At 38.3% G+C, this 15,096-nt stretch overlaps 1 protein-coding gene and 1 long non-coding RNA gene across 12 annotated transcripts; one reads left to right on the top strand and one right to left on the bottom strand.

The window, feature by feature from the left end:
• Window positions 1-10,170: 10,170 nt before the first annotated feature.
• On the top strand, window positions 10,171-12,873 carry LOC147521741 (diacylglycerol kinase 7-like). Of its 11 annotated transcripts, none has more exons than XR_015194450.1 (5): window positions 10,171-10,412; window positions 10,522-10,581; window positions 11,330-11,389; window positions 11,684-11,771; window positions 12,262-12,873. XR_015194450.1 is itself a non-coding variant. In XM_086559101.1 (5 exons), exons 3-5 carry the CDS (start codon window positions 11,229-11,231, stop codon window positions 12,598-12,600), a joined length of 321 nt encoding a protein of 106 aa, XP_086415227.1. In that variant the 5' UTR covers window positions 10,171-10,424; window positions 10,522-10,581; window positions 11,129-11,228; the 3' UTR covers window positions 12,601-12,873. The 11 variants fall into 11 exon arrangements, 3 of the variants coding, with proteins under 3 accessions (XP_086415227.1, XP_086415229.1, XP_086415232.1); XR_015194456.1 differs by having other exon boundaries at window positions 12,402-12,873; XM_086559101.1 differs by having other exon boundaries at window positions 10,171-10,424; window positions 11,129-11,389; window positions 12,529-12,873.
• Window positions 12,874-13,108: 235 nt separating this feature from the next.
• Window positions 13,109-13,948, bottom strand: LOC147521742 (uncharacterized). The gene is made up of 2 exons (XR_015194465.1): window positions 13,811-13,948; window positions 13,109-13,673 (listed from the first exon to the last, which is right to left on the bottom strand). It is a non-coding gene; the product is annotated as an uncharacterized LOC147521742 (long non-coding RNA).
• Window positions 13,949-15,096: the final 1,148 nt, after the last annotated feature.

Raw genomic sequence — 15,096 nt, forward strand, 5'->3', positions numbered from 1 at the left:
TTTAACGTTGGTTGCTATGGGCGCCGAGTGGAAGCTACAGTCTGACCGTTTCACCATACGCTTCTTCCCAGTCTTCCCCACGTAGTAGAACTTCGCCCCACATCGCGGTCGCGGGGGCGAGCTCTCACCAAATGACCGCTGGCCTTGCCCCAGTCGCTACTCCTCCGGCGTGGCGACCGATTGTCGCCTACCCGTTGCGGCGACCTAAAGACAATGCCGCCCGATGGGGCTTGACCTCCTAGAACGCTTTTATGACTCTTCGTTTCTAAAGATCGGCTTTCCTCTTCCCCAGCGATCACCATGCGCGTGGTTGAAACTCCATCTTTTCCATTATCGGCCGGAGAAGTTTCCCTCATCTTTGTTCCTTCCCCTCGTGATCTGGGACGACATCTCGCCATGATAACAACCTAGAGCACAAAGCGTCTTCGTCACACGCGAGCTATAGTTTTTATCAACAAGAGAATCCTCACGAAGAGAATAAACGTGCACGGATAAGCGGCAATGGAGGAGAGGCCGCGACAAATGAAAGCAGAGCAAGTAAGCGGTGAAGCTTTGGGAAGAAGGCAAGCAAATACTTGTCTTGGTATGTGATAAGCCGTTTTATTCAAAAGGAAACGTCTTTTCCTAAAGCGCCTCTTAATTACCTTGAGGCGCCAAACGCCATCTGCGCCGCCATCATTACGTTCCTTGAACCGCCAGATCCTCCACGTGTCGCACGCGAGGGAACACCTTGTTAGCGGTAACGAACACGGCGTTTTCGACTTGCATCACAGAAGCCCGGCCGCCGACCTGGTCCCCATACATTACGAGCACCACCTCAGAGCTGCAGATAATTTAACAACACGACGCTCATGCAAACATCTCAGCCAGACGTCGAGAAGTTGTCATTACAACATACCTACCATTCTTCGCCACACGCACCGTGATCACACACAATGATAGTTGAGCAAGCAGTAATAAAGAAATAAGCAGCAATCATGGCATACACACAAGCACCGATCTATATTAGCAAGATAGCACAATAATACGTTAACCGGGTTGCTGAGATTACTCGGGAAATCCAACCCGGCTAAATAACTTTCGTTATCACCTGAGTACCCCAACACAGAACGGAGCACCAGGTCGCTCTTCGTACTTAAGCATACAGGTAACAAGACGAACTTCCCAGGTTACCCCAGGAAACCAGCTCTAATGTATCACAGCCTATAAGCTGACCGATTATCATAACAAATTTACAACTCGCCACCTCTGGGCTCAACAATTAAACCTCCGGGCACAAGTGCTTCGTCAATCTCCGCCTCCCTCCCATCTACCACAACAGATACTCCATCCAAATCTAGACTCAGCAGCAAGTCAGGCGCAGTGGCTTCAATTCGCGGTACCGTAGTCGTGGGAACGACCTCTGCAGTAGGGGGCTCACCACTCATTCCTCCAAACACCTGGTCTAGCCTTCGATGCGATAATGCGGCGTGCGCATGTTACGTCTTCAAAGCGTTGTAGTCCGCCTCCAGTTCAACGAAATCACCGTCCAGACATCATAGGCTTTGGTAGCGTCCTGAGCAACCTTCTTGCAGTGTAAGGCATAATCGTTCAACCTACCAATCTCCCCAGTCGTTGCCAGGACGTTCTCTTCAGCTCCCTGAAGTTTTTGCCTCGGCTCTTCCGCTTCCGTGTCTTTCAGCATCTTGGCCAAACTCAGCGCTTCATGAGCTTTCTTCAGATCTTCCAGTTCCTCGCGTTCCATCTTCGAGGCCTCCTGGACGTTCTTCAGCTCATCCGACAGCTTCACCACCGTCTCCCTATCTGCCTCCGCGAACTGCGCAATCTCCTTCAACTTCTGAAACCCGCTTACCAGCTACAAATACACACGCATGGTTAATAGCCACTAACCAACAGCGTCTATGCAAAGGCAGATACATAAGATGAAGATTAGAACCACGTACCAAACATTGTGCAATTTCCATTCGCCTCAGGTTATCAGCCAGACCCTTCTCATCCAGCTCCCTGCGGTTGCCATCTAGAGCTATCTGTTCTAACAGGCAACCCGCTATCTTCTTTCGACCGAAGCTACAATCACTCCTTTTACGATGCAGCTGCGCCCATGCTCATCTAGGAACACAAAATGTCCTTCCAAGTCGTCAGACCCCATCACCGCCTTTCCACTCGCCTTACGCGGAGCTTTCGCTTTTGGCAGCGGACTAGGTTCACGCCCCCGTCGGGCCGCGCTAGAACCCGCCCCGAAGGTGGCCAAGTCCATGACCTGCTCAGGTCGCGCTCCACTCCGGCGCGAAACCATAGCCCCAGCCGGGCCACTATCAGAACCGCCCCCGGCGCTAGAGCTCTCCCCAAGAGCATGTCGTTCTACTTTCGTAACTCGGACAGCGTCTTGATCCGAGACCTCACGTGGCCTCTTCTCCGGCCGCCTTCGCCGAGGATTGAAAACCACCGTTTCCAACTCCGCGGCGCATCAATCGAACCTCCCCCGTATGGAAGCTTGATCCTCCACCCATCGAGGTTCCACCTCTAGCAGGTCGCCTTACACCGCGCCCGTTGCCTCTCTTTCAGCGTCACTAAATTAAACCGGTCGGTGCCTCCATCACTTATGCCCTTATCTGACCTCGAGCTCGGTCTTTTTGCGCCTTCCTTTTTTCCCGGATCGCAGGCCCACCATTTTCTACAAAAAAGTGTGCAACTTCAGGCAGCTTCGCTCGCTTCTCTTCACGAGTCAACCGCGCGAACCTTTCTATTTCCCCACGATCAGTTCGCTTCTTCACGGAAAACTCTGCAGTCAAAACATAACAACGACCTGTTAGAACAACTATCAAACGTTCTGAAAAATAACAACAGAAAAGTGTTCCTACCCACCGGATATGTTACAAATCCTAGTTCGCAGTATACACCCGCTCACACAGTAATTGCCAACTAGCAACAACGGTCTCTTAGTCCAGGCCTCATTGCTTACTCCATCGATCCGCAGTAACAGCGTCGTCATGGTTTGCAAGCTAAAGTTCATGTTCCCCGATCGTACCACATAGTGCTCCACTATGTCGGCTACCTTATGTCATATTCCCCTCGCGTTCAATGTGTCGAACACCTTAAATAATCGCCGGTGTTACCCATTTAACCGATTGGGGAGACTTCAACAAAGCGCCAAGAAGTCGCATACCAGTTTCGAGAACGGTATGTGCATATGCGCTCTCAGCTGGCCCTCACAGATTATAACTCCACCGTTCGGCGGGTTATACTCCTCACTACGAACATTTTCACTCAATCGTGGCTCGTATATCTCCAGGTCAGGGACCTTAATCCCATATGCTGCCCTCAGTTCGGGGAAAGAGTTAGCAGCACAACAGTTCACACTTCTAGGGGGCACGTCGCTTGATGACGACATCTCCCCCCGACCTGACGTACTGGCCACGTCATCTCCTGACCTAGATCGGGCATTACCCTCGCCTATCCTATCCTCTTCTTCCAACTCAACCTCCACGCCGACACTTACTGTTTCTTCATCCTCGTACTCTCCACAACTCAAAGATATCTCTCGGACCTCCTCCGATCGAGTATCGTCAGATTCAGACATTATAACAAGCCTTTTCTATCAACTACTCAAGCTTAAATCCTATAATCTTACGATGATCTATTTAGCAAAACGCACTGACAGAGAGGAAAGCAAATTGAAAATGGAAAGGTAACAGCAGCAGAAGCACTCACCTGAGGAACCCTAGCTTGCGGAAGCTGAAAACACGCAATGCCTTTTCGCGGTCCCAAATTTGATTTTGTATCAACCGCCTGTTCAGTAACCAAGAAGTTATGATTACAGCCTACGCTATAGCCCGCACACGTGTCCCAAGGTACTGTCTTTTCAGCAGTTCCGAATAATGCGGCGACACGTTTCTCTCTCAACTGCTACGATTCTGTCACGTGCATGTTACGACATAACTGCCCTTTCCCGCCAAAGCTTCAGCATGAGTGAATTCAAAAGTCATGTCGCCCCGGTCGAAGTCGTCTCCACCACGGCTCGCTTCACGTTCCACACATTCTTTCTCTCAAAGATAATGTTTTCGTGGGCATAAACACTCTACCGAGGGGGCCGTGGTAGGGGAGCGATATCTTATCATGCACGCTGCGTAACGTAGTTTTCGGGGCCGACCCTCGAGACCGAATGGCGTGAGCGGCTCCCTCAGAACACCCCGGCATAACGACCTCCAAGAGCGACCTCTAACGAAAGGAGGGCGAAGATATTTCAAGACGAGCACATGGCGAGCGCCTCGCGTGTAATGATAACCATCGAGGGGTAATCATTACCCATCCCCGAGAAATAGGAGTAACCTCGCCAAGACTCCAATCAGTACATGACTTATAATATAACCAGCTCAACACTCATTCACGATCTCCACCTTACACGTGTACCATATACACACGTGTCTTCTAGATTGATACTTCCCTAAGCCTATAAATATCACCTGATTGAACTACGTCGGGCCTAATTCCTCTCTCCCGAAAAAGAAAGGAAAGGAGAAAAACTAAGAAGAGGATACGTAGGCAGTTCGCTCAGAAGCGAACCCGGTCCCAACAAGAAATCCAAAACACCCCTTTACAGGATTTGCTTGGGCTATACTGCTTGCCTGTTTCTAGTAGTTTTGGAAAATAATCAGACAATACGTATTTATCAAAACTGCAGCCAATTTGCATTGATTATTTTCTTTTTTTCTCAACAATCTCATAATTTAAAATTTCATAAGAGCCTAACTTTACTCTATAACATTTAGCCAAGTTCTTTTTCAACCACACTCACAACGATTCGATACACATCTAACATATTTAAGAGCAGGACCTAAATACTTGCACGAGGGGTAGCAGTCGCTGAGATGAGTACAATATACACCTGTTGCTGCATCCCCCTCGCCTTGAGCCGTTACGTCCATCATACTCGCACTCATGATGAACGCAACAAATAAAAGAACAATTGCGAATGTCAACTTTAGCGAAGCCTTCTCCATTTCTTTCCTTTGCATTTATTTCAAGTCTGTTTAGAGCTAATATTTATAGAGCAAAAGCAAATGAAGTTTTAAATTTAATGTCTGATTTTTGTAAGCTAAATAGGGGAAGGAATTAGATTCTTTTCGATATAGATCAAATTTTCATTTTTTTTATGTGAAATGTTAAGAAATTAACTAATTAACTTGCTATTGTGAGACAAATTACGGATCAGATTTTCTAAATAATGTATAAGAAATTAACTAATTAACTTGCTATTGTGAGACCAAGCTTTTTGGCAAGCTAAATTAGACCTTGAAATTTCCAAATCAAAACCCAAACCACTTAAATGATTGGTCTCATTCCTCCACTCAATCCAAAATCAACTAAACACACATTAACTTTTTTTTTTATTATTATTATGTTCATTTTAGAGTTTTCATAAAGGCACCACTTATTTTACCGAGAGTTGTTCACACCTAAAACGAAACCAAATGGGCACCACTTAAGATTTTTATTTTATTTTTATAAAAAAAAATGTTTAATTTTGATTAGTTTGGTTTTATCTTACATTCCATTGAATTAATGTGCACCTTTTCAATGTTGACAAAATTCAAAATTTTAATCATCTTCCATAAAATATAATTGAACAAATGGGTATATTCAAATGTGTGATTGACTAATTTCATTAAAGTTTTGCTTTGATTTCAAATGTAATAATGGCTTAAAAAGAATATGGATTTGATTAAGTAAATTATTTTCAGACTTATTTGTTTTCATTTACAATTTAATCATTTTTAAAAAAAAAAATAAAAAATAAAAAAATCAATGAGTATCTTCAATTAGTGATAAATTTTATAAATTTTTCTTGTTTGATTTTAAATATTGTAAAATTTTGTAAAAGAAAATTTGTGTTTTGATTATTAATAAACTATTTTTAAAAAATTATTCTTTTCAGTCCTAATTTTATGACGACCCGTTTGTTTTGTGGTTAGTATGTGGTGCCCTTGGTAAAATCAGTGGTGTGTATATGAAAACCCTTATTTTAACTTGCCAAGATAATTAGAACCCAACTAACTACAAATATCTCTACACAATTAGATTGCCAAACTTTCCGGCATCCAATCTAACCGGCCGGCAAATAGTACATTTTTTTTCTCATGTTTTTCATTATTTAGTAATACCTCCCCGCATAATTGTAAGCACTAAAACACCTCTTTCCTTTAGTAATACCTCTTCGAATACTTATAATCACCTCCTTCCTATTTCATTATTGTAAGCCATCTCCCTCTAATTTATTCTCCACACTTTATTTGCAAAGTAGTAACAAATTTACTCAAACGAGAAACATCAAATAAAGCTATATTTGATTTTTCTGATTTTTTTTTTATCGCTATTGTTGTTGCGACAACTCGACATGGATCTAAAAATAATATGTACAAAGTATCATTTTATGTAAAACCTTACAAAAATTGGTGCTTAGTGAGTGCGGATCAACATGCTATTGAGATAACAATAGCTATGCTTAAGAATCACCTCAATTTCAAGGGTGCTAATATTCTCCCCACCATACTCTTTAAATTCAACTTCCTAAAATGAGAAAGCCCGATATGCATGCCCCTCTCACTAGCATGGTCCATTCGTCCAAACAGCTTTTTCTCATTTTCTGTGTTTAATCATTTTCTCTCTATTTTTCTTAAATGAAGCATAATCATTTTCTCTCTATTTTTCTTAAATGAAGCACTCTGTCTCTTATACTTTGAACCATTTCTTTTTTTGTTGATTTTGACCCCACTTTGTAGCAATACAAAAAACTTGTTGATGGGAAGAACTATAAAAACTCCTCCATTGATGATCTCTTGTAAATAACAATCGCTCACTCGTCAATCACTTCTCTAAGTCAGCGGTCCCAACCACCATTGGTTATTAATATTATGTTATATGCTTTGAGAAATTGGAATTCAGGACTTCTGTCTTAAACATTAAAATCAATTTAGTCATAAATCAATACCCAATCAAAATCTTCATTTATCATGTCAAAACTGACTTTGGCATTTGGCAAAAATATGGTGTATTCTTTGATGATTTAGATTGTGATTGGCATTTGGCAAATTCACCAATTCATTATCTCTACATGTTAACCTCTATACATTCTACAAGTATTTAGTTGATACAGCTGATAGACATTTTTGTATATAATTTGAGTAGGTTGCAATTTACCCAAGAGGATAATGTGAAGTTCAAGAGGACGTTAGCTTTTATGTTGTTGAAAATATGTGAATTTCGAAGAAAAACATATAGTTGCTATGTTGTCGAATAGAGGGTATCTTCGGTATTTTTGCTTGTGGGCGGGGAGGTAATTAAATTGAGAGGTAAGAATATTAACACCCTTTTATAATAGACTTAATTGTAAATCTGTGGGATTAGGCCCAATCCAATTTGTGGAATTCTTTTTTTTAATCCTAGCCGGATCCAAAAATGAAAATGTAAGCCCAATCCAATTTGTGGCATTCTTTTTTTTAATCCTAGCCGGATCCAAAAATGAAAATGTAAGCCCAATCCAACTTGTGGCATTCTTTTTTTTAATCCTAGCCGGATCCAAAAATGAAAATGTAAGTCCAATCCCATCCAAGAAATTGTGGTTGATTTATGGACTTTCTTTGGAATTCATGTAAACAAGAAATGGGCCTTAGCCCCTGGTTCTATTATGGTTGTATATAAACACCCTCCCATCGGCTCATACCTCATAACCTCCATGTTTTATAATATCTCATCAAATAACCTCCCCGTTTTTTCAGTTGAGAAAAAATCACGGCTTTTTTTTTATTTTCCCAATTTTTTTTGCTTCATTTTTTACCCTTTTAGATAAACATGTCATATTCATGACCATTTCAAAGAAAAAACACTTATTCAACTTCAATAACATGATTCAAACATTGATTCAACTTCGATAACACGATTCAACTTGGAAATTAAGGGAATAAGGTTCGATAATGAAGAAATCAGGTTCAACAATGCAGAAATCAGGTTCAAACAACGAAGAAACAAAGTTTCATGATGAATAAGTGAAATAATCACTTATTCCCTCAACTGTTGTTAGTCGTGTCTCTGGTATCTGTTTTATTTATTCTTCATCTTCTCCTTCTTCGATCTATTTTGAACATTTTCCATCACTATGTAAATTGTTTTTGCATACAAATTTTAGTATGCAAATATATTTTTAGATAATGATGTTTTCTTTGCAAATCCCATCAAGATGTAAATATGTTTTGCATAGAAATTTATTTATGCAATTTTATTTTCGTGAAGTGATTTTTTTTCTACGAATTTAATTTACATAGTGATTTTCTATGAACATTTATTTTTACATATTAATTTTTTTATTTGTCTTCTTCATCTATTCTGAACAAATTGGCTCCCGTCACGATGTAAAATTGTTTTTGCATACAAATTTGAGTATGCAAATTTATTTTTACATAGTGATTTTTCCATACAAATCCAATCACTATGAAATTTATTTTTGCATAGAAATTCCACTATGCAAATTTTGCAAATTTATTTTTACACAATAATGTTTCTTTGTAAATCTCATCAGTATGTAAATATGTTTTTGCATAGAAATTTCACTATGCAATTTTATTTTTACGTAGTGATTTTTCTATTTTTCTTCTTCATCTATTCTGAACAAATTGGCTCCCGTCACTATGTAAAATTGTTTTTGCACACAAATTTAAGTATACAAATTTATTTTTACATAATGATTTTTCCATGCAAATCCAATCACTATAGCGGTATTTCACTATAGTGATTTTGCATACAAAAAAAAAACGGGAGTTTTCATGTTAAAAATTGAAAAGAGAGGAAAGAAGAAGACATTATAGGAGTATTTCCATTTTTATCCTATTTTTTTTTTCTGAAAATAGGGGAGTTTCATGGGTTGGTTCGTTTTTGAAGGGTGTTTTATGGAACCATTTACAGGGAAATTTATCTTAAAACCTGTTCATACAAGTGGAGTTAATACAATGGGTTGGATTTTTTAATGCCAAATTGTTAGCGAATGTTTGTTGATGACCTTGAATTATATACAAATACGTTTCTGCGTCAAATTTTTGCCGTAGCCCGTACCACGAATTACTAACTATGGTCCTAGGTATGTTTGCTCTACGCGCAAATTAAGTTGAGAGTTCAATGCAACGTATTAGAGCTTCCACCTAAGACAAAATGCAACTTGACTAAAGCTACTAAACCCAAACCAAGTACAATGTTGGGCTTAGTGTACTTGAAGTCTTGAACTTTGCACTGCAGGTTGGGCTCGTGTTAGATCATTTTGACCCGAGTTGAGATCAGGCAACTACTAATTTTAGGAAAAAATTAGAAAATGAATAAAACTCAAATTTGCAGCCAATTTTCATTATCATTTTTTCATTCAACAAAGAACAAATAGATTATATTGGCATATAAGAGCCTAAATTTATTTTAAAACATCTGGACTTGTTCCTCTTCAACCACAAACACAAAGGTTGTTTGTGCATCTGACATAGCTAATATCACGACCTTGGCAAAACGGGTAGCAGTCCCTGATATCACTACAAGCTGCTTCATTTGGTGCATACACCTCGACTTGAGCTGGTACAGCCATTATACTCGCACTCATGCACACAAGAAGCAAAAGAACAACTACCAAACTCAACTTTAATGAAGCCTTCTCCATTTCTTTTCTTACAACTTGAAATTTCTGAATGTTGTATTTTTATCTATGCATGTATTAAGTTTATGTAGAGCTCTATTTATAGAGCAAAACCAATGTTATGTACATTTCGTAATAAATTTTGTAGATCTTAGTATCAGATTTGTTGATTTAGGATAGTAAGAAAATCACGTGTTAATTGGAGGAAAAATATTTCATTTTGGATTATGTAAAGGTTTGTTGATTGATGATCTTGTTATTCTTCACATTAATTTGTATAGATTAAGCTTTTAAATAATGTACTAATATTTGGTGAAATTCTATTTAAAATATTTTACATAAAATCATTTGACTGAGTAATATCGGTTAGGCTATAGTGACACCCTTATCTCACACTCTTCCTGGTCCGTCAGATCGGTTTCTTCTGAGATCATCAGATCTAATTCGAAATAAAAATTGTGAAATTTAAAAATTTCAAATTATTTCAAAAACTAAAAAACGAAAAACGCGAAATTCTCGCTGAAACCCAATTCCATCTCTCAACTCTTAATAGAGAGCTCTCTATTAACGACCACCTGAGCTATAATAACAGCACTCAACCAACGACCAGACCCCACTGAAACTGCTCGGTTTTAATCCCTAACAAAAACCCAACATTATGGTATAGTCAAAACTCAAAACTCGATTTTCCCACTCCTCACAAATCACAATATAAACTGGTGAGATGGACAGTTTTGCTTATAAAATGGTACAGCATATGGTATATATCCTGTCTTCTACTCGCATACCTCTCTTTATCATGCGTAAGTTAAAGATTTACTGCTTTACAAATATCTGGATATATTGGCATGTCACAGATGATATAGCTGCACTCAGGGGTGGTTCTGCACACCATGTGTGAGTGATCCTAGTTTAAGGTCAGTCTTCTTCTCACGAGTTGTTTGTTTTTCTTGTTTTTTTAATTGATAGTACGAACTTATGTACTTTTTTTTTAGGGAAAAAAATAATAATTCTCCTTCAAAAACTTCTTTAGTATTTTGTCATCGTATGTGGTCTAAAATCAGTAATTCCATATCGACGTAAGCAACTTAATTCCTAGAATGACTGTGATCACTTAGTTATCATCCAGCTATCGAGAATGATATCCTAGGTTCAGAAATGTTAAGTGTACATCTCTCCCCAACCTGAGGTTACCGCGTTCTAGAATTATTTAACTTGTCATTTGGATAACTATACACCCAGTAGTTTGGTTAGTCATGAACCCACACTCGTCTATTTGTGTCTTTGTCTATCAAGAGTTTCTCATAAGTTGTTGTATCACTTTGAATGGTGGCATAATATTAGAAAAGTGTTCGGAATTGGTATTATTTTTAGTTTGGAGGTTGATGCACGTCAAAGATTTGAAATGAATTGATAGTGCAATCACACTTGCATGATTACTGCTTGGATAGTAATGTTTCGCAGATTCTCCCACTGCCACTGCAATTTTTATTGAGAATTGGGATAACATGGGAAGTGTGTAACTAGATTTTGAGATTCAAAACTGCAAGAATATAAGATTAAAATGGCATCGGTTGGCTGGGAACATTTGTACCTACAATATTGTGCTTATCTTATATGCATTCACAAAATCAATGCTCACATGGGACTCAAAAATATTATAAGGATGCATATTAAGAAGCTCAATAGCTTTCGAGTGTGGGAGCAAGTTCATATTCCTTCAAGGTGAGCTGCAATACTTCCACCTTTTTATTTTACATAATCTGAAAACTTTGATTTTTTTTTTTTTCATTTTGTTGTATAAATATCCATAATGGGATGGTAGCCGGACATATGAGATCTTAAGGCCTATGCATTTTATATTTTCCTTGATGGTTATCTAAATTCCCGGCGTGGTTCTTAGAACAAATAGAAATAGCGTGAACTATGCTGTTTTTAATATGCAATTTTGAATTTTGATACTTCGCTGTATTGATTTGTCTTTAATCAGGTGATCTGACAAAGGTTATGTACTTGCAGTGTAAGGTCTATAGTGGCTTTAAATCTTCATAACTATGGAAGTGGAAGGAATCCATGGGGTAAGTTGAAGCCAGAGTATCTAGAAAAGGTACGTTCTGTTGGCTAGCAATCTAACTAGACATAATGATATTCCCTCAAATGTGAATGCCATGTGTTGTATTTTCCATAGTGTGACTGAAGTTAGTCGAAGTTAGTTAGAGACAATGTTTTAGGTGTGGACTGTAGAAGCGTGCAACCAAACACCTTCCATGGGTTAAAACGTAACTTGTGAGTTATGAACCAACCATTTTGAATGGATATTGAAAATGCATAGTAATAAATCTTAGGATGGATGTATTGGAAGAAGAAAATTATTGGGAGTCACTTATTCATGAATTGAAGTAAAAATAACTAATTCCTTCAGTACGTGTAAATAGATGGTCTTTGAGTCTTATAGTTTAGTAATTCAATTTTCCTAATAGACTTTCCAATGGCATCAATAATTTAGTATATATAATTTTCTTTTAAGTTACGAGACAGTGGTGGCAAAAATGTTGATTCGATTGAAATTCTTAAACCTCTGTAACCTGTGGTCACAGCATATACTCATAAGGTGCAAACATAGTTGGCAAGAAGGGTAAAAAACGAGGCACCCTCCTTTTTTATGCCATGATGGATAGACCAATTGCTTAACATTATTTCATGTTGCTCAAGTGCGTGCTGTATTGCTTGAAGGAAGCCTCAAGGCATAAGCCTCCATGCGCGGTGTATCGTTTGAAGGAAACCTAGGCATAAGCCTCATGCTATCGTTTGAAGCTGTTGTTTAATGTACTAAAGAGATGGTTCCTTTTTTTTGTGGTTAATAGGAATTAGACTTTATCAAGGCATATATGTCGGTGGAGATTGAAGACATGGTTCTGTTGCTTAATGCATGTTGAGGGTCAAGAAGTAGGAAAACACTAAGCTGTCAGAAGGTCCTGACATAAGGTCTTGGCAGAAGGCCTGCAGCAATTTAGCAGTTCTGTTAGAAATTTTGATGATGATGTCAGAATTTTGTAAAGTTGATTTGTAATCTGTCTGGCAGTTTTGGGCCGGCAGTTTTTGGTATTTGCAGAGTTAGTTGATACACTCCTTGTAGATACTTCTTCAGTGTGATGCTTCTTTTTGTTTCATTCATCTAGTTTTCTTTTAGAAAGTTTCTGTTATAAGAAGTTCCAAACTGTTTTTGTCACGATATACGTTAAGAAAACCTGCTAAAAAGGAGTAAAAGACTAACGAGTTAGTTTGATGTTTTGTCAGAATTAACTCTGAGTAACAAAATGAAGTGAACTTTGATGATAAGGACTTCTTCTACATTCTTGGGCAATCAGCCAATCATCCAAAGCAACTCAGCTGAGAAATAAAATAGACTTTCCTATTGCCAAAAAATTCCAACGAAAACAAATAGAATCCAAACACCAAACACCAAACACACATAGCAATAGAAGAACTACAGCGTTTAACATTTCTTCCATATCTCCTTCTCTTTCAAGTTTCAACAAAACAAAATAGCTTCCAAAGTAAATAAATGAACCGATAAATGAAAGCTCATAAAGAGATAGATCCTCTCTCTCTCTTCTCTCAATACACAAAGGCCGTATGTATATACATACGGCTATGTTTAATATATCTACAGTCAGCTCTACTACTACTACAATACTTCAGAACACAAAGTCTTCACTCTTGTTTCTCTCTGAGCTTCCGAAATAATCAACAAGCCTGTAGAGATTATACGGTGTACAACACACCAGCAGCAGCGACAGCAAAAGGAAATCAGCTCTGAACCATTTGCTTTCCAGCAGTAGGCGGCAGCAGCAGCACTTGCTTTCCAGCAGTAGCAGGCAGGCAACAAGGCAGCAGTAGCAGTCACTACAACACACCAGTCACTACAGCACTTGCTGAATAGGTTGCTTGTCCCTTCATTTGAACAATCTTTGCTGGTTTTTTGTTTGAACTAGGCTAATTTCCCATTCTGCAATAGAAGAAAAAGAAATAAATAAAACTAAACATGAGAGGTAATATCAACTGCGGAAGAGAGGACATGTTAATGGAAGATAATAAGACTGTTCCGAATCATGAGTGCCTCAACTCATCCCTAGCTAAGACTACCTAATGCAAAACCTCGACACCACCACAATGACCATAGCTGGGATTCGGGGATTTCTTCCCATCTTAATTCTTAAATCAATGATCCAGAGCCTACAAAAATACTCAGGCACAGTTGAACATATAACCTGAGTATCCTAATTAATTCAACCAACCACAGTTAAAAACTCAAGCTGGAAGTGGCTTTGAGGAGTACCAACTACCATGGGTTGGAACTAGTACTGGTTCAAGTTCAGGAGAGTTTGGGTTGAGTCTTAAGTCAAATTGAGCTCATGATAACAAGATCCACGCACTGATGGGTGGCCAAAAATTGACAACAAAACCCAAACTACTAAAAGATATTATCACTTTGTAAACAGTAGAGAAAAAAACCACCATTAATTTCAAGAAAAGAAAAAAAAAAAAAAAAAAATCAATCCAAGCTAGTTATATGCTATGATATCAATATCGGATATAGCGGCCAATTAATCGCGGATCGCTATTAAACCGATTAGTTTTTACCGATTTTTTTAATTTTTTCTCACCGAACCGATTTAATCACCGAATTGACCGATTAATCGGCCGAGGTGATCGATTTCTCACTAAACCAAGAAAAAAAATTATTGAAAATATCGGTTCTCCATCCAAAAAAATATGTAAAATTAACGAATTAGATTCTTAAACCATATTAATAATAATAGAACTCAAACAATACACAAAGGTAAAAGTTTACTTATTTTCCCCTCCTTAACGAAAGTTAAATATACAAATTATTGTATTATTGCTTCTCAATCCCCTTATTCCTTTAAATATTTAAAGTAATTTTTGTGTTTGACATATATATAAGACTCTTAAAATTGAATTTAGTTAGATGTGATTATGAGAATTTGATATTTTTTGTTATATCTCGGATCACTGTTTAGAAATATTTGGTATGATTATACTATTATATATTTTGAAAACGTCAAATATATATATCCGATATAACCAATTAATCGCATATCGCTCTTCGACCGATTAGTTTCGAAAACCGATTTTAACTGCTTAGGTTATCGGTTAGAGTTCTTTGGTGGGATGTAACAATCTTACTTGATGAAAATATTACCAAAAGAAATAGTCAGTGCCGGCCCTGAGGCAAAGCGACCCAAGCAGTTGCTTTGGGCCACCAAACCAAAACAAAAAATAGGGCCACACTATTATCGGCACAGAACAATAAACTTTCTAATAAAGAGTTTAGTTAGTTGCCACTTATTTTGGACAAAAAATAAACCAACCATATTTAAGAAAAAAAATAAACACACGATTTCAAT

The sequence above is a fragment of the Coptis chinensis genome, chromosome 1, assembly GCF_015680905.1.
Source record: "Coptis chinensis isolate HL-2020 chromosome 1, ASM1568090v1, whole genome shotgun sequence".
In the NCBI taxonomy this organism is placed as follows: Eukaryota; Viridiplantae; Streptophyta; class Magnoliopsida; order Ranunculales; family Ranunculaceae; genus Coptis; species Coptis chinensis.

Coding starts and splice junctions, on each gene's coding strand:
- LOC147521741 (XM_086559101.1), top strand. CDS start 11,229: ATGGCATCGGTTGGCTGGGAACATTTGTACCTACAATATTGTGCTTAT. Junction 11,390..11,683: donor CAAGTTCATATTCCTTCAAG/GTGAGCTGCAAT, acceptor ATGTACTTGCAG/TGTAAGGTCTATAGTGGCTT. Junction 11,772..12,528: donor AGCCAGAGTATCTAGAAAAG/GTACGTTCTGTT, acceptor TGTGGTTAATAG/GAATTAGACTTTATCAAGGC.